This window comes from Tripterygium wilfordii, chromosome 4, assembly GCF_013401445.1.
Source record: "Tripterygium wilfordii isolate XIE 37 chromosome 4, ASM1340144v1, whole genome shotgun sequence".
Classification (NCBI taxonomy): Eukaryota; Viridiplantae; Streptophyta; class Magnoliopsida; order Celastrales; family Celastraceae; genus Tripterygium; species Tripterygium wilfordii.
Window position 1 is genome coordinate 5,398,949 of NC_052235.1, and position 19,587 is coordinate 5,418,535.

Below are 19,587 nucleotides of genomic sequence, written 5' to 3' on the forward strand. Positions count from 1 at the left end.
TATCAATAATTTTGAATATAATGGTGTATTTTTATTAACAAATATAATTAATTGAAGAAGATGAGTAAGATGGGTAGTTTTAAATCCTTAGATGTAAAGTGTGTAACATGTTTTTTTTAAGATTCAATAGTTGAATACATGATCTGACGGTCACATGCAGAAGATTGTTGAATAAACATCTGTCCACTGATACATTGTTATGAGATACAAGTATTCAACGTTTTATTATCTCTACTTCCATTCTCCTTACCCTGTCTAGCTTTTGCCCTCTTTATTAACAAAGCAAGGAAAGAAAACAGAAACAATAAAAGAAAGCTTAGCTGTACGTACGTTATATTAATGTCTAGGAGACTGGGACTTAGACGACTGCACATGCATGGACAATGCCTTAAGTGCAACATCAACTGCATCTTCAAACCCAAGGTCACTCGCATTGGGATGAACATAAGTCACTCTCGGAATCAAATCAATCACTCTTTTCCTCATCTTCTCCAATCTCTCCTTCCCAATCTTCATAAGCTCCTCCTCCACGCTCACATTCCCCTTCTCAACATCTATAAACACCGAATACTCCTTATACTCCTCTGGTAAATACCACTTGTACTGACTATACGCCGTGTGCGCCGAAAAAAACACCGGCACACACCCCGCAAGCACCGCGTCGAACGTCGACCGCCGCGTGAACGAGTCCCCCGGCGCTTGTAGACAAAACTCCGACTTCATCATTATCTCCAGTACTCGTTTCGGTTCGTGACAGTTGTTTCTTCCATTGTTTTCACATTTCAGTAGCTTGCATTTCCTTGAGCGGCTGCACTGATTGATTAATTCGTCTCTTATTGCTGCTTTTTCCACACCCTTACGTGGGCCCCCGATGAAGGAAAACAAGTGGGGCCGTTGTGAGTGGGCTATCTTTTCTTGCCACGTCAACATGGATTGGGACGTCATTGGGTGGAAGTAGGAGGGGTAAGGGATGCCGTGTTGGTTGTGGCCTTGCCACGGCTGCCTTTCCACGGTTAGCACCGACATGTTTTTTACAGGTGGCAGATTTAAGAGACGGTTGGCTCCAAAGTCGGGCCCACCATCTTCTCTCATGAAATCCCACGCGGTTCGTCCCAGAGTTATAAAATGATCCCTTCCGTGATTCCTGTGCCACCACGTTATTGATTGAAGATAGTCAACCAGACGAACGGCTAAGTCGTCGCGTAACGCGTGATTCGGCTCGCGGAACATGCTCGACGCGTGGAGCCCACCGTAGAATGGAACGTAGAATAAACTGGCTCGTGAGGGATCACGCGTACGACACGGGTGGTTGAGCACACGCGCGTGGAAGATCATCTCGGCTATGAACTGGTGAGTGGCGAACCAAGTGGCGGTGGCGGCGGATTCGTCTTCCATGTCTTGGAGTGGCTGTCCGAGGCCGGAATTGGCGACGTGTGGGCACATGTCGGTGTAGACATTCAAGTGGTGGCAGTCTTTGAGAAGGCCAAAGTTGAACTCCGCCGGCAAGTCGTAGACATAGACTGACACACGTGACCTGCACGTGGGGACTAATGTTGGTTTTGGTGGTGTTTGATGATCATCATTGTTTTTGGGAGAGAAACAACAGAAGAGCAAAATAGACCAGACAGAAAGTGAAGCTAGAGCGAATATGGGAGTATAGTACTTGAAGTGGGTTTCTTTGATTTTTGGGTTTTTCTTCATCTTCAGTGTCTATGGAATTGAAATTGCTGTACTTAGTTGTTTTCTGAAATTCATGGAGACAATCAGACAAAGAAGAAGGAAAAGAGAATAAGAAGAAGAAACACCGACAGAGGAGATTATTTGTTTTTGTTTGTGTGTGTGTGTGGTTTCTTATGAGAGGATGTGGAGGTGGAGGCTTTTGGATCTCAAAACTTCACAGAAGTTGATGCGCGTACGGTGAATGATTTAATGGTGTAATAAAGAAGAAGAAAAATAAAGGTCAAGACAGGGGGGCCATGTGGATAAAACAGTTTTTAAGCAATAGAGTGTGCATGGATGGAACGTGCCTAGTATTTCTTGGCCTTTATAGAAAAAGAGAAAAGAAAGTGGTGACAAAGTGAGAATAGACAAATATTTAGGCAGCAAATAAGAAGTCGACAATTGTCGATCATTGTTTGTCAGAAATAGAAAACAATCCTCGTATAATGCAACAAATTAAAATTTACCATTTATGCATCTGTAATCGTGAATAAATTTACCTAGTCACAATGGGGCTTTGGGCCACAGGAGGCGGAGAGAGGCTTGTGCGTCGACGGCGCCGGCAGGCATGAGCTGAGGTGCGGCAACAGGGTGGTATTAAAAAGTTGTGCGGAACGGGAGCGTAATATATGTATGAGCCAAAAATCGTGTACATATGAATTTGCATTATAAGGCCCACGAGAGTCTCAATCGACAATGTTAAACCCATGAGAGTCTTAGTCGAGCCTGATAGGCCCACGAGAATCTCAAACAATTGACAACTAGACTCACAAGAATCTTAGCCAAACTCGCAAAGACCCACGAGAGTCTTGAGCCTAGCCCAAAAGGCCCACGAGAGCCTGGGCCGCCTATTCCAGGAAGCCCATATGAATTTTGGTCTACACGATGGTTCATAAAAGCCCAATTATTATCCAAAAGGCTCAAAGCTCATGCTGCCAAGAAAGCTGCTACTTAAGTCCTTGGGCCCAATCAAAGCCCAAGACCCGTCTGTATGGTTCGACACGTGCAGATCACGTGACCAGAGCACTATAAATATGGGAGGATCCCTCCTCATTAAGACTCAACTACTATTGGGTACATCTCTCTCTCTCTCTCTCTCTAAAGTCTTCCACTTCTCTCACTAAAACATTTACCCCACCAGTGATTGACTTGACCTTCAGAGCTTCTCCGCCCGGCACTACACCGATGTCCAAGCTTGACGGTCGACCTCTTGTGTGATCTTACAGGTTATCGAATGCTTCGTCAGACCTTACAAATTGATTGTAGACTTTTGAGTCTATAATATACCAAACCAATATGCTATTTGAAAGAATAACCCAATGTGTATACTAAGATAGTACGATAGTAGCAAATAAACAAAAACAAACATAATTATATAGAGAAACAGTGCAGCTAAGAGCAGAGAACAAACCTAACACATTTATGATCAAGGACAAACGCTATACAGAGATGAAGGGGACCAGAAACTTATTGTTGAAAATCAATTAATTCTTTAACATCAAAGTCAATGAGATTAATTGAATAACAATAGGTAGTGGGTGTGGAATAAAATGAATTTCCAGGAGATGAAGTCGAAGAACGAGTAGAAACCTTGAAAGGGGGAGACAAATTTACCATATGGGGGAGAGAGAGAGACAGAGAGTAGGACTTGGACCAATTATATTGGTGGTTTTTTTTTTTGGGTTTTGTGTTGAGAGGGAAAGGAGGGTTAATATTTATTGTATGTGGACATCCTTTTGCAAAATCACCCTGTTTTGAGTTGACCAAGTATTTGCTAAGTGGGAAAAAAAAAAACTACCATAATTAAAACTTAAAAGTCAAATATAGAAAAAAGGGCCTAGCCCATGTAATAGCCCAATGGGCCATTGATGATTTTGGGCTTGAAGCATAGCATTTTCAATTAGAAGACTGATTGCAGATGACGTAATCATTTTTGGATTAGAAAATACAAATGATTGAAATTGCTGATGGTTGCTAACCAAGTTGGAATACACTAATCCAACAGTCATTTTAACCAATTAATTGTCCTATATATGCTTCATTGCTTTATTCACATACATTAACAATGAGATACTTTTTTTTATTAATAGTATAAGAATCTACAACAAGTCAACAACTATATTTTTTTATGTGCATAGGATAAATTTCGGGTGATTGAGACCTGCTGTAAATTTTTAATAACAAGTCGTTGGCCGCTATAATGGCTCTAAGGTCATTAAAAAAAAATATCTTATGTTTTAAAAATTATGAATGTGTTTTGATCTGGTTTACGAGTGTAATTATATATTTTTTGTCCCATAATAAAATCAAATTGAATATGAACAAGAGATGAAAATTGTGAACCGTTGAATATAAACCCATAACATTATATGTCTATCTTGTGATGAATTTGATTTTTGTTTGAAATGAAAATTATACCATTAGATTCGTTAACACGATCCAAACATATCCATAATTTTATTTTATTTTTAGAAAAATTTTAAACACCTCCTATTTATTAAGGTGGGGTCTATTGTAAAAAAAATTACAACAGACCCCGACACCCATAAATTCATGGACACATACAATAGGCCCCAAATCATGTTTTCTATACAAATATATGACAATTTCACATGAGAAGTCGGTAAAAATCGAAATGTTGACCAAAAAATTTTGTTTAAAAATGTAATAACCTAAAAAATTATAATTCACAAAAAATATGTAGCCAAAATTAAGTATGCGCATATTTATTTAAATTTATTTATCTTTAATAGAGAGAGGAGATTAAACTTTAATTATTAGGGTGATACACATCGTTTATATGACTCTAAGTGGTTCGATGTAAATTTATTTTATTTTTAATTTTAGGTTGTCATATTGCGTATTGCGTATTGCGTGTATATCTCAGTGTGCCCATGTGTCTGATCCATGGTTACTGGTCGATCAATGTATAAAGCAAAGGAGTCGGTCTTCCTGTCCAAAACTCCATATCCCTCTCTCTCTGAGAGAGGCTTCCTTCCCACATTCTTTCTTCCCAAACAAACCCTAACAACCCCTTCAAAATTACGCACCATGCCATTCCCTTCCTTCCAGCTCCTTTAACGCTAACCCTAAATCTTCCCCTTCCCTGCTCCCGCTAGGGTTTTATCATATCTAGCGTCAACCGTACGTAGACTTCTTTGATTTGGTTTCGTTCTTTTGATTTGAATCTAGAGATTCTCTTCTCTGGTTGGTTATGTAAATATGGAGAGATCTGGCAAAGATTTGAAGGACGTCACTGAAGGTTCATCAGGTCAGCTCACTGTTTTTTGGGTTTGAAGTTGTGTGTTTCTTTTGGGGATAGAGGTCCTTCATTGTTTGAATTTATGATCGGTTTCGTTTAGGTTCAGTTGGATGTAGATACTAGAGAGAATGATATTAATTTAATTTATGGTTTTCAGGAATCGAGAGTGACTATAACTTCAAGATTTTCGCTTGCTTTTCTTTCTGTTCTCTTCCCCTCCCCTTGACGGCCAAACAATTTTATCAGATACTAGCTTAGGTTTTTATGGGTTTGCGGTTGCGTTTCTTGTGCTAATTTACTTTGTTGAAATATTGTTTATACGAAATCAGAGCTGATTTTGGTTTGTAGGAGCACTTGCACTTGCATCTGTGAATTTACGTTGGCATACCTAGATTTTGAGGTGGTGTTTGTCTGGCATATAATGCTTTACAACTGATGTCTCTTAGCACATTAATTTTTTTTGAACGGAAGCTTAGAGCATGAATCCTGTTTCATTTTTATGTCTATGTATGTGTTAATGATTGTGTTTTGATATGGGAAAATTCTGAAGTACTTTATACCCCGCATTTGTTGATCAATGCAGATACACTGTTTGATGCATCACAGTATGCGTTCTTTGGGCAAAATGCCGTGGAAGAAGTTGATTTGGGACGTCTGGATGATGATGGTGACGATCCTGTGTTCGGATCTGTCAATGATGATGAGTACCATTTGTTCGATAAAGATGAGGTATGATTTGTTCACTTTTATCTATAATATCTAATAAACCATATTCTAAAGTTTACTGTGATTTATGTTGACTATCATTCATTAGTTGTTCTAGTCCTATCGTCAGCTATGGGTTTGATTCTAAGGAAAGTTCTAGAAAAATGTTTTGATACCCTGCGATTTTCTTGTTTTTACTAAACGAGGAAGAAAAAATTGGGTCAAAAGAAACTGCCATTTTGGAGATATATCAATAAGTTATGGTTGCAGTAGGAATTTCTGCATTCTTAAGTGCTAGGGCATTTCATGTCATAGCGTGTTGGTTGCCATACCGGTACTGCATAGACTTTGGACTATGAGTTCCTTTTGTTTTAGTTATATATAAGTTCTGCTCATTTTAGTTATACAGTAACGATAGTTATGACCACATGCGAACATGTGGCCCAGTGGTGGAGTTGCAGGGGTGCAACTAGAGCTCACAAGTTCAATTCTTGGAAATAACCTCTCCACATATTATGTGGGGTATGGTTTGTACATCTTGCCTGTCTCCGACCCCACCCCCTGCGGGTGCCTTGTGCATGAGTGTTGTTGACCTTTTTAGTTATGGGTGGATGAGAAGAAGAAGAATAAACGAGAGACAAGGAGACTAGACAAGAAGCATAGAAGTCTTTGAATAAAACTAAACATCCATATATGTTATTTCCTAGTAATATTAATATTATTGTTTCTTTTAATAAGTGTTTTCCTGTCAAAGTCTTACTGTCCTAATTCACCTCTGACCCCCTAGATGTACACTTAAGCTAGTAATTTAATCATCAAGTCCACCTCCAGTTAGTGTGGAGTCCTGATTATATTATTGTTTCTTAGGAAACCCTCTTGGGGTGGCGTGCCAGCCAAGTATCCGCATACTCAACGATATTGTTCAAGGAAGAATTGTCTTATTACACTTATATTTTGAAAAAAGAACCCATGGATTTGATATTGAAAAATAGCATTCCGGAGAGTATTTTTGTTACTTGTTCGAGTGATAACTTGATTGATCAATCTCACATACATAGTTGTTTTGTAGTTTCTTTCATCATTTTTGTGTATAAACCAATGCTGTTAGAATGCATTTGAGGTAGAAAAAGTCAGTGCCTTACTTGCTAGGAAATGTCAAGCTCTTAATGGTCAACTGTCTTTCTACTGTTATGAACTCATATTATAACGTTTACTTGATTTGCTAGAATTAAAGTGGCATGCATCTCTGACATATTTCCTCCATGTTTTCAGGGTGTGGGTATGGGATCATTATCGGATGTGGACGATCTAGCAACTACATTTGCAAAGGTCAGCTTCTTATCTTAACTTTTTATAATAATGATGATTGCAGTGAATTGATGACGATGCTGTTGTGCTTGCCAGTCTGCATTTGATTATTAGTTCGATGTTGATCTACCTTTTCATTTATAAAGGTATAATTTATGTCAAGTTAGTGGCAGGATTGCTGTGATCTCTTGGTTACTTTTGGACTTGTGTTCTTATTTGAGCGACTGAGTGCTGGTATTTTGGGGCAATGCCCATTGGGAAACCCTAAAGTTTAACCCCCCTAAAATGGTTTGCAACCTATGTTACGATTCAATCACCAACTCCAAAAACTTTGTTACTAAGGTAATTGGTAATATTTCCATCTGTTGTTTCGGGACAACTTAATACTTCGTTGGATTGATATGCATACTGGATGCAGGGGTAACTATTAAATGGTTTCTTGTATCTGTACCTTTTAGTAGGACTATCAATGAGTTAAAATAGATTTTAATCTGATTCTTTGGGTACGTAGCAAATTGGATATTGATGTATCTATACTTGTTTTGCAAAGTAAGTACTTGATCAGACAATTTATATAATATGTTATACACACATATATTTGTAATATAATTGTGTAATTTTGCTAAGTAAGTTAAACAAACATAGGGTTTACTTGGTCTGTGTCATTGATGTAGTTGCTTAGCTGATGATGTTTTCTTCAATTTTATCCTTTCTGCCATAGTTCACAGTTTTTGGGATGCTTATTATAGCTAGTTAGCTACTTTGTGGGTTTTGAATTTTATTCCTGTTGCACAGTTAAACAGAGTTGTCATGGGACCAAGAAATCCTGGAGTTATTGGAGATAGAGGTTCAGGATCTTTTTCAAGAGAAAGTAAGTAAATTATTGCCATCCTGTTTTTTATCATTTTGAGGGAGAATGTTTTGATTTCTTATATCTGTGCTGTTTTCCTTTCCCTTGATTATAAGTTGTGTGTGTAAATGCTTTTGATAACCTGCGCTGTAATTTATTGGTACTTATTGATAAGCATTAAGTTTTGCTATGCTTTGGTCTGTTTGTGATCCAGTGCTTAATTACTGTTTTGATGTTTGTCTGTGTTTTATTATTGGTGAACTTATTGTAATTGTACTGGAGACTTAGATGATGATGTATAGGTGAAAAGGGTCCGGTAAAATCATTGCAGCTTGTATGTTAGTATTTGCTACTCGTATTTGAGCTGTCTTTCCTCTGGCCCTCTGAAACGCAGTACTTGTCTCTGCCTAGTAAACCAGTATCATAATAGTTGTTCTCTATTAGGAGATGATAGCGTGTTTACGTAAATCAATTTTGTTAATGAAACTGAAGTTCTGTGGAGGAAGGCTGGACAGCAAATTGGTATCTTTCTCAAATTATCTATGCTCCCACTTTTCTGGAACATCTAATATCAAGCATTCATCTACCATTATTTAGCTATTACAATTTACAACACTTTGTGTAAGTGTGGGTTACCATTTGTCATCTTCAATAGTCAAAGTGCGACTCTTAACTTGGCTATGATTTTTGCTTGCTGAATAATGGAATCCCAATGCTCTATGCGGACTTGAGGAAGAACTCCCCGAGATAGTAGTGTCTGATACTTCCTCCTCATCCTCTCCTATTAGTATTACTTCACTCTTCCTGAAGTTTACCTAAAGCCTTGCACTGCGTTCAAATATGCTGTGTGCTTTTCTATTCTTTTTTCTTTTTTCCATGTCTCCTTCCCTTGTCTTCTTTTTGGGGGTGGGGAAGGGGGAGGTGGTGGTTGTTGGTCTGCTGTCAGATTTAAGTAATATGAGGTCGCAGTACTTGCATCTACAGTAGCAGTCTCATGTATGTCATTCTCTGAGATTCACTATTGCTTGCAGGTTCATCTGCCACTGACTGGACACAAGATGGAGAAGTCGCAAGCTGGTTGGATCGGCAAATGCCTTGCATGGAAGATGCCTTGGAGCTCAAGAGATGGTCATCACAGCCACAATCTTCCTTTGCTCGTTTCAGTAAATCGAAGCCTCTGTACAGAACTTCCTCATATCCGCAGCAGCCACCACAGCAGCTGATCTACACAAGTGAACCGGTTTTGGTATCGAAATCAAATTTTATATCTTTCCCTCCTCCTGGTAGCAGATCTCTGCAAGCTTCACCGCAGCACCTGAATATTTCTTCCCTTTCCGGAGGATCAGGGTTGCCCTTCTCTGCTCCAAACTTTCCCCCATTATCCAACTCTAATCCTCATCTTTCTGGTTTACATCATGGGTTGGACTGTGGTGGCAATGTTCCCCAGTACAGCTCTCCTGGACTTTTATTAAACAGCAGGGCACAAAACCATTGGCTTAATCACAGTGGGTTATTACGTGGAGATCAGTCCAGCCTCTTGCATAATATATTGCAACAGCAATTATCTCGCCATAATGACCTATATTCATCTCATCTATTTTCATCACAGCAGCAGCAGCAGCAGCACAGACTGCATGCTTCACTTCAACCATCTTTGGCTCATTTGGCGGCGATGCAATCGCAACTGTATCATTCTCATCCTGCACCATCTCATAGAAGGATGGCTGGTTTGACTGACAGGGATCAAAAACCAAAATCTTCTCATCAAGGGAGACATAGGTTTTCTCATCATGGCTCTGATATTAGTAGTCAGAAGAGTGATAGTGCATTGGTGCAATTCAGGTCCAAGTATATGACTGCCGAAGAGATTGAGAGCATTCTTAGAATGCAGCATTCTGCTGCTCATAAAAATGACCCATATATTGATGATTATTACTACCAAGCTCGCCTTGCTAAAAGATCTGCTGGGTCCAGGATAAAGCACCATTTCTCCCCAGTCCACCTGAAGGAACTGCCCTCTCGTGGCCGTAACAGTGCAGAACAACATCCTCATGTACATGCTGATGCACATGGGAGGATTCCCTTGACTTCCATTCGCATGCCTCGTCCCCTTCTTGAAGTTGACCCTCCTCCCTCCGGTTCTGGTGCTGGAAGTTCTGAGCAAACAGTCTCTGAGAAGCCCTTGGAACAGGAACCAATGCTTGCAGCTAGAATCACTATTGAAGATGGAATTTGTCTACTTCTTGATATAGATGACATTGATCGGTACCTGCCATTTATCCAGCATCAAGATGGTGGGGCCCAGCAACGGCGTCGGCGGCAGATGCTGCTGGAAGGGCTGGCAGCATCACTTCAGCTTGTTGATCCACTTGGCAAAAGTGCCCACACTGTTGGCCTTGGCCCCAAGGATGACATTGTGTTTCTACGATTAGTCTCGCTCCCAAAGGGAAGAAAACTCATGACTAGGTTTCTCCAGCTTCTCTTTCCTGGTAGTGAGCTCACCCGAATTGTTTGTATGGGCATTTTCCGTCACTTGAGATTTTTGTTTGGCGGTCTTCCTTCGGATTTGGAAGCAGCTGAGACTACTAATAATCTGGCGAAGACAGTTTCTGCATGTACTAATGGCATGGATCTTCGTGCACTTAGTGCTTGTCTTGTCGCAGTTGTTTGTTCAACAGAGCAGCCGCCGTTGCGCCCCCTTGCAAGCCCTGCTGGGGATGGGGCCTCTGTTATTTTGAAGTCTCTACTTGACCGTGCGACTAAGCTGTTATCTGATTCTCAGGCTGCTGGCACCCGTAGCTTGTCGAATCGGGCTCTCTGGCAGGCATCATTCGACGAATTTTTTAATATCCTTATCAAGTATTGCGTGAGTAAATATGAAACTATTTTGCAATCAGTCTATGCGCAGAACCAGCCAAATGCAGATGCTATTGGTTCAGAAGTGACCAGGGCAATAAGTCGTGAAATGCCTGTGGATCTTCTGCGATCAAGTCTGCCGCACACAAATGAAAGCCAGCGGAAGGTTCTATTAGATTTTGCTCAGAGATCCATGCCCATCAGTGGATTCAATACTCATTCTGGGACAAGTGGCCAAATAAACTCGGAATCAGTTTTTGAGGCCTCAGTTTAATCTGTTTAATATACTCTCTCTCAGTCTCTCTTACTGTCTTAAATAGAATTCTAAAATGTTGATGCTCATTCTGATGATATATACTATTGCTAAGACGTGCATCATGATGGAAATTATCGAGGGGGGAGTTGGTGTCCAGAAGTTTTCTTTGTAGGGAGCTTTATTTTGATGCTCGTTGTTGAAACTCCAGGCAACTGGAAGTGGAAGGATAGGGGATAGAATGTACAGGCTTGTCGTTAAGAGCATTAGGATTCTTCCTTTTTTGTTCCTCCTAGTCCTAGATGGCAATTGTGAATTGTGATTATTTCTTTGAAGGGGGTAGTGTTCTAGACCAGTCATGTATCTGTTGGGAGTCTTTTTATTTCTGGGAACAACCATTCCTTTAAGGAGGTTCTCTGATCTTTGTCAATATGTAATAACTCTTGAATTCTGGAATCATGTGGATGCTCTTGGATAAGGTACTCGTAATTCTATGTTGATTTGTGCACCACTGAATCTTGGTTATAACTGTGTGAGTCTTCAGTTTTCTATTTTGTTAGAAAGTGACAACATGAACTAACTTATCAATTATCATATTTAAATAATAATTGTTCATTAAAATGTATACAAAATTAAATACATGTGTGCTCAATATAAGGTAAGATAAGGTGAAATGCTTAGAGTTTATACACGTAACAAGGATGAATAAGAAATTATTCTATGTGACTTATATGATAATTATTTCTAGATTCTATAAATATAGATATGATATGATAACACCAACTTAATTATAAAGTTTTTTTTTTTTGAGAAGAAACAAGAATTTCATTGAACCGACTTAATTATAATTTTAGTATTATAACAAAGTTAAATAAATAAATAAGATTAGTAAAATATAAATTTTTTACTTTACAAGACGTCCAATAATAATAATAGATAGGGGTGGGGTGGGGTGGGACTCTTGCTAGAAATTTCTCCCAAAACTCGATGTCCCTCCCCATCGGAGGAGCCTTGTTGCTCCCCAAACCAACCCTAACAAGCCCTCAAATTTACACACCATACCATTCCCTTCGTCCCACCTCCCGGTTCTGCTAGGTTTTATCATATATAGCGTCAACTGTGCTTAGCCTTCTTTGATTTGGTTTCGTTCTTTTGATTATATCTATATATTATCGTATTGGTTGGTTATGTAAGTATGGAGAGATCTGATAGCAAAGATTTGAAGGACGCCAGTGGACGTCCATCAGGTTAGCTCACTGTTTTTTTTTTTTATTCGAAGTTGTGTGTTACTTTTAGGGATAAAGGTCCTTCGTTGTTGGAATTTATCATCGGTTGGTTTAGGTTCAGTAGGATGTAGAGAATGAGAGAGAGCAAAGGAACTGTAATTTGACTTCTCTCAAGTTATTTTGTGATCGTCAGGAATCGAGAGTGACTATAACATGAGATTCAAGATTTCCGGATGCTTTCCTGTCCGTTGATTTCTTTCTTTTTTTTTCCCTTGGTAGCCAATTTTTTTTTTTATCAGATACTGGGTCAGGTTTTGATGTGTTTGAGCTGTTTTTTTTGTGGTAATTCATTTTTCCGGAATATTGCTTAATCGAGATCAGAGCTGATTTTGGTTTGCAGGTGTGCGTGCATCTGTGAATTTAGCTTTGTTGGGTGTAGGCAGGGCATCTCTAGCTTCTTTTATTCAAAGAACCAATTGATAACTTCTAATGTTTGACTATTGTGGAATCATTACACAAACTAAGTAGAATCTGATAACTTCTAATGTTTGACTATTGTGGAATCATTACACAAACTAAGTAGAATCACAGAATGATGCCTGATCTTATTTTGCTGCTGGTTGGGATGAAGACCATTTGACTTTTTTTGGAATAATAATCAGTTTATTGTGTTTTTTTCAGCCATATTTCTTGGCTTTTTCATGTGGTTTTCTCTGCACCATCATAATGCTCTTTATATAAAGGTTAACTTTTGGTGTCAATTGAACTGCATTTGGATGTTGGTGATAGTTAATTGAGTTGTATATACATTGACATACTTAGATTTTGAGTTCACGTTTTGTCTCATATGTAATGCTCTACCCTGATGTAGCTTAGAGCATGAGTTCTGTTTCATTTTTGCTTCTACTACCTTGTGCATGTGCGCATGAATGAGTTTTGATATGGGAAAACTCTAATGTTACCCGCATCTTTGTTGATCAATGCAGATGCACTCTTTGATGCAACACAGTATGCGTTCTTTGGGCAAGATGCCATGGAAGAAGTTGATTTGGGAGGTCTGGATGATGATGGTGATGATCCTGTGTTCGGATCTGTCAATGATGATGATTTCTCTTTGTTTGATAAAGATGAGGTAAGATTTGTTCGCTTTTATGTATAATATAATAAACTATGCGGTCAAATTTACTGTGATTTATGTTAACCTTCATTCATCAGTTGTTCTTGTCATTTCATCAGTCAGGGAAGTTTTAGAAAATGTTTTACAACCCAACGATTTTCTCTTCTTCTTTTTTTTTGCCCAAATGTGGAAGAAAAAATTGGGTCAGAAATCTGCCATTTTGGAGTTATTATCAAAAAGTCATGGTTGTAGGAGGTGAGTGTGTATTTCTTAAGGTGCTAGGGAATTACATGTCAGAACTTGTTCGGTGCATAGGCTTGGGTTTGGATTATACACTTGCATATTGAGAAAAGAACCCGTGGATTTGATATGGAAAAAATAGGATTTTGGAGAATGGTTTTTGGTACCATCTCTTATACTAGTTCTGTAGTTTCTCTCATCATTTTTATGTAGAAACCAATTCTGTTAGAAATACACTTGAGGTAGAAAGAGTTCTTACCCTTGCTTGCTAAGGCAACCTTAATTTATTAATAATCAATTGGCTTGTGACAGTTATGAACTCATGTTATAACGTTTACTTGATTTACTGTGAATAAAATGGTATGTCCCTCTGACTGGCATTTTCCCTCTATGTTTCCAGGGTGTGGGTTTTGGATCGTTATCTGATGTGGATGATCTAGCAACTACATATGCAAAGGTCAGCTTCTTCTTATCTTAACTTTTATAATAATGCTGCTTGCAATGATAATAATGATGCTATAGTGCTCGCCAGTCTGTTGGAGCTGTGTTATAAATTGAGCAACCAGTGTTGGTACTCTGGGGCACTGCCTATTGAGCACCCCCAAAGTTTCACCCCTTAAAACTTTGATGTGATTGCAACCTATGTTACGATTCAATGATGGATGCCTAAAACTTTGTTACTAAGAGCAATTGCAATGGGAACAATTTGCTGAGCCAGCAAAAATCAAGACTGTCCCATCTCTATTACATAAAAAGTCAAGCCAAACACGTATCTCAACACAGCCACATCAACAAAACACATCTCCCAATATAGCCACATCAGCAAAACACAAATTCCTATACATTTTTCCTTCCCGCCCAACATGAAGGCCAACAAATTCCCATGCCCTCCATGTTGTCCACAATAAAACTACACCAAAACACAATTTTCCAATACAACCACACCAGCAAAACACATCTCCCAATATAGCCACATCAGCAAAACACAAAACCCAATACAACCACATCAGCAAAATACAAAACCCTATACATATTTGTTGACCCATACCAAAAAACACCATTGCAAGTGCTCTAAGGTTAATTGGTAATAATTCCATCTGTTGCTTCAGCATAACTTAATACTTTGTTGCCTTGGTTATGTATGCTATATGCAGGGGTAATTTTTGTTGGTTTCTTGTATTTGTGCTGTACCTTTTAGTACGATTAACAATGAGTAAATAGACTTGGATCTGTGTACTTGGGTATGTAACAAATTCGATATAAATGTATTTCTACTTGATTTTTCTGAGTACTTGATCATACAAGTTATTGAATATGTTATATGCACTTATGTTCATAATATTATTGTGTAAAAACATTATATAAATACATCATGTATGCTTGTATTAATTGATGTCAGTATGTGTCTGATATATAATAATTAGGGCATGAATATTTTTGGGAAGCACACCAAATGGTTACAACCCAATGCGAGCAGTTGCAATAGATTAGCTCAATTACGCCAAACATGGTATTTCCATCAGACTTACAGGGATCCATGCACTTATAGAAAGAATGAGACATTCAAAACATCAAAACAAGTCACAAAGCCTTCAAAAGCCTCCTTGCCCGTTTTTCCAAATGAACTAACGTATGAAAGGTAGAATGGCTTGAACAAGTTACCTCCAGTTGCCTTTAGCTCATTTATGACAGAGCGGGGTACTGTCCATTTCATACCCATTATTTGTGGAATTTATGTGTACGTTGGTATTACTATATTAGCATTTTATAATTATTAGAATTGGCATTTAATACCTTCCTCATAATAACTCATTCAAATTTTGAAATGCTTTTTTCGTGCTTCAACTGTCGGTGTAGAGTTGAATCATTCTTTTGTATTATGGTTTACATATTGAACTAAGCTACACCAAACATGGCGTTTACTTGATCTGTATTGTTGATGTTGTTGCTCAGCTGATGCTGTTTTCTTCCCTTTTATCTTTTCTGCCATAAATATGAGTTTTTGGGATGCTTATTATAGCTACTCTGTGGGTTTTGAATTTTATTCCTGTTGCGCAGTTAAACAGTGTTGTCACGGAGCCAAAAAATCCTGGAGTTATTGGCAATAGAGGTTCCGAATCTTTTTCAAGAGAAAGTAAGTTAAATTATTGCACTCCTATTTTTCATAATCTTGAGGAAGAATGTTTTGATTTCCTAGATCTGTACTGTATTTCTTTCCCTCTTTTAAAAATGTGTACGTGTCAATGCTTTTGGTAACCTTACCCGCCCTTAATGTATTGATAGTTTGATACTTATATTGGATGAGCATTAACTTTTGTGATACTTGGGTCTGTTCATGAGGTACGAAATAATTTTCTTTCGAGTTTGAAAATGATCCAATGCTTGATTGTTGTATTGAAATTTGTTTTTTTAATTCTGAATTTATTGTCATCTTACTGGAGTTGTGATGATGATGTACTGGTGAAATGGGTCTAGAGAAAATACTGTAGTTGGTATGTTAGTACTTGCTACTTGTATTTGAGCTGCCTTTACTTTGGCTCTCTGAAACGCATCACTTGGTTATAGTTCTTTGCCTAGTGAGCCTCTATTGAATTGGTGCTCTATTGGGAGATGATAATGTGGTTATATGAATCAATTTTCTTAATGAGAATAAACTTATGGAGGAACGGCGGATGCCAAGCTGGTATCTTCTCAAATTATCTACACTTTTCTGTCATATCTAAAATCAAGCATTCATGTTCCATTACTTACCTATTTCACCAATTACAATGAGCAAGTGGTAACTTAAGCCTAATCGCTCCGAGTCCATGTCAATCCCCTTTCAACTTGGCTATGAAATTTTTGCTTGCTGCACAATGGAATCCCAAATGCTCTATGCAGAGTTGAGGAAGAACAGTGAGAAGTTTCTGACATTACTTTTTACTTATCCTATCCTATTAGTATTGTCTCACTCTTCCTGAGGTCTTAACTCTTAAGCATTAAACTGCCTTGAAATGTTCTGTCATCTGTGTGCCTTTTTTTTGTTTTCATTTATTCATTTCTTTCCTTTTTTTTTGGGAGGGGGAGGAGGAGGGAGTGGTTGGTTATATGCCGTCAGATTTGCAATAATAAGTGGTTGGTAGGACTTACACATACAGTAGTAGTTTTATGTATGTCACTCTCTGAGATTAACTACTTCTTGCAGGTTCATCTGCCACTGACTGGGCACAAGATGGAGAACTTGGAAGCTTGCTGGATCAGCAAATGCCTTGTATGGAAGACGCCCAGGAGCTCAAGAGATGGCCATCACAGCCACAACCTTCCTCTGCTCGTTTCAGTGAATCAAAGCCTCTGTACAGAACTTCCTCATATCCGCAGCAGCCACCACAGCTGCATCAGTACACAAGCGAACCAATTTTGGTATCAAAGTCAAATTTTACATCTTTCCCTCTTCCTGGTGGCAGATCCCAGCAAGCTTCACTGCAGCACCCATATATTTCATCCCTATCCGATGTATCAGGGTCGCCCTTCTCTGCGCCAAACTTCTCTCCATTACCCAACTCTAACCCTCATCTGGCTGGTTTACACCATGGGTTGGACTATGGTGGAAATGTTCCCCAGTACAGCTCTCCGGAACTTTTGTTTAATAGCAGGGGACAAAACCATTGGCCTAACCACAGTGGGTTATTACATGGAGATCAGTCCAGCCTCTTACAAAATATATTGCCACCGCACTTATCTCGCCATGATGGCGTATTTTCATCGCAGTCGCATCTGCAGCAACAGCAGAGACTGCATGCTTCACTTCAACCATCTTTCTCCCATTTGGCGGGAATGCAATCCCAACCTTATCATTCCAATCCTGCACCAACACATAGAATGATGTTTGGTTTGGTGCAATTTAGGTCCAAGTATATGACGACCGAAGAGATAGAGAGTATTCTTCGAGCTCAGCATGCTGCCACTCATAGCAGTGACCCATATATCGATGATTATTACCACCAAGCTCGTCTTGCTCAAAAATCTGCTGGGTCCAGGATAAAGCACCATTTCTCCCCATCTCACCTGAAGGAACTTCCCTCTCAGGGCCGTAACAGTGCAGAACAGCATCCTCGTGCGCAAGCTGATGTACTTGGGAGGATTCCCTTGACTTCCATTCGCAGGCCTCGTCCCCTTCTTGAAGTTGACACTCCTCCCTCTGGTTCTGTTGCTGGAATTTCTGAGCTAGGACTCTCTATGAAGCCTCTGGAACAGGAACCAATGCTTGCAGCTAGAATCACTATTGAACATGGCCTTTGTCTACTACTTGATATAGATGATATTGACAGGTTCTTGCAATTTAACGAGCATCAAGATGGTGGGGCCCAGCTACGGCATCGGCGGGACATGCTGCTTGAAGGGTTGGCAGCATCACTTCAGCTTGCTGATCAACTTGGCAACAGTGGCCACGCTGTTGGCCTAGGCCCCAAGGATGACATTGTGTTCCTACGATTAGTCTCTCTCCCGAAGGGAAGAAAGCTTATCAATAGGTTTCTACAGCTTCTATTTCCAGGTGGTGAGCTCACCCGAATTGTTTGTATGGGCATTTTCCGTAATTTAATATTTTTGTTTGGCGGTCTTCCTTCGGATTTGGGAGCAGCTGAGACTACTACTAATCTGGCCAAGACAGTTTCTGCTTGTATTAATGACATGGATCTACGTGCACTTAGTGCTTGTCTTATCGCAGTTGTTTGTTCAACAGAGCAGCCGCCATTGCGCCCCTTTGGAAGCCCTGCTGGGGATGGGGCCTCAGTTATTTTGAAGTCTCTACTTGACCGGGCGACTAAGCTGTTATCTGATCCTCAGTCTGCTGGCACCTGTAGCTTGTCATCTCGGGCTCTCTGGCAGGCATCATTTGGCGAATTTTTTAATATGCTTACTAAGTATTGCGTGAGTAAATATGACACCGTATTGCAATCAGTCTATGTGCAGAACCAGCCAAGTGCAGAGGCTATTGGTTCAGAAGTCACCAGGGCAATAAGTGATGAAATGCCTGTGGATCTTCTGCGATCAAGTCTGCCGCACACAAATGATAGCCAGCGGAAGCTTCTATTAGATTTTGCTCAGAGATCCATGCCTATTAGTGGATTCAATAATCATTCCGGGACAAGTGGCCAAATAAACTCTGAATCAGTGAGAAGTTAAGATAGTAGAAGCAAAGGTCATGTGAAAGCCAGACAATGATGCAAATGGTATTTGTTATCCACTTCTGTGCATGGGGAAAAAGGTGAGGTTGCCCATGAGTGGATATACTTTGTCTGTGGGTGGATGCAAAGTCGTGTCCATAACGCAAGTCAGTTTTTAATGCCTCGGTATAATCTGTTTAATTGACTCGTCTCTTTTTCAGTCTTAATTAGAATTCTTTAATCTCGCTGCTCATTCAGATGATATATAGTGTTGCTGAAACGTGTATCGTGATGGAAATTATTGAGGGGAGTTGGTGACCAGAAGTTTTCTTTCTGGGGAGCTTTATTTTGGTGCTCTTTGTAGAAACTTCGGACAACTGGAAGTGGAAGGGTAGGGGATAGAATGTACATCATTGTGGAAAAGAACATTAGGATTCCTCGTGTTTTTTTTGTTCCTCCTAGGTCATTCTGGGCAATTTGTTAGTAGTGATTATTTCTTTGAAGGGGTGGTTCTAGTCTTTTGTCTGTTGGGAGTCTTGTAATTCTGGGAACAACCGTTCCTTTATGGTTGGTGGTTCTCTTCTCTGATGATTATCGATATGTAATAATCTTTTGAAGCATATGTATGCTCTTAGACAAGGTACTAGTTATTCCATATTGATTTGATTTTCTCTCTTTTGTTATAAATTTTTTCAAACTTGTGTTTTTTGGTTCTTGTTGGCTATTGGTAGTCAAAAATTAGTTTCTAAACTTGTGAGCGCAATGATCTTTTACCCTTTGAGAGTTTGAAATAAACAAGGACCAGGTGGTGGGGACTGAACTGGACCTCGGCCGGGCTCAAGTCTTAAATATGTATGCTTAGGTACCAGTCTACTTCTACTTCGATGGGCCTGGGCCTAGCGATCCA

The 19,587-nt window shown here is 39.4% G+C and overlaps 3 protein-coding genes across 5 annotated transcripts; 2 read left to right on the forward strand and 1 right to left on the reverse strand.

The window, feature by feature from the left end:
• Positions 1-87: 87 nt before the first annotated feature.
• LOC119996756 (probable xyloglucan galactosyltransferase GT17) lies at positions 88-2,185 on the reverse strand. Of its 2 annotated transcripts, XM_038843517.1 has the most exons (2): positions 366-2,185; positions 88-324 (listed from the first exon to the last, which is right to left on the reverse strand). In XM_038843517.1, the coding sequence occupies exons 1-2, from the start codon at positions 1,699-1,701 to the stop codon at positions 317-319; spliced, it is 1,344 nt and encodes a 447-aa protein (XP_038699445.1). In that variant the 5' UTR covers positions 1,702-2,185; the 3' UTR covers positions 88-316. The 2 variants fall into 2 exon arrangements, with proteins under 2 accessions (XP_038699445.1, XP_038699444.1); XM_038843516.1 differs by having other exon boundaries at positions 88-2,184.
• Positions 2,186-4,632: 2,447 nt separating this feature from the next.
• LOC119996722 (protein PAT1 homolog 1-like) lies at positions 4,633-11,464 on the forward strand. Its single transcript, XM_038843462.1, has 5 exons — positions 4,633-4,990; positions 5,565-5,710; positions 6,959-7,015; positions 7,790-7,865; positions 8,876-11,464. The coding sequence occupies exons 1-5, from the start codon at positions 4,942-4,944 to the stop codon at positions 10,972-10,974; spliced, it is 2,427 nt and encodes an 808-aa protein (XP_038699390.1). The 5' UTR covers positions 4,633-4,941; the 3' UTR covers positions 10,975-11,464.
• Positions 11,465-11,895: 431 nt separating this feature from the next.
• LOC119997181 (protein PAT1 homolog 1-like) lies at positions 11,896-19,353 on the forward strand. 2 transcript variants are annotated; one of them, XM_038844037.1, is made up of 6 exons: positions 11,896-12,200; positions 13,166-13,311; positions 13,937-13,993; positions 15,595-15,670; positions 16,721-18,067; positions 18,143-19,353. In XM_038844037.1, the coding sequence occupies exons 1-6, from the start codon at positions 12,149-12,151 to the stop codon at positions 18,697-18,699; spliced, it is 2,235 nt and encodes a 744-aa protein (XP_038699965.1). In that variant the 5' UTR covers positions 11,896-12,148; the 3' UTR covers positions 18,700-19,353. The 2 variants fall into 2 exon arrangements, with proteins under 2 accessions (XP_038699965.1, XP_038699964.1); XM_038844036.1 differs by having other exon boundaries at positions 11,897-12,200; positions 16,721-19,353.
• The last annotated feature ends 234 nt before the right edge of the window (positions 19,354-19,587 follow it).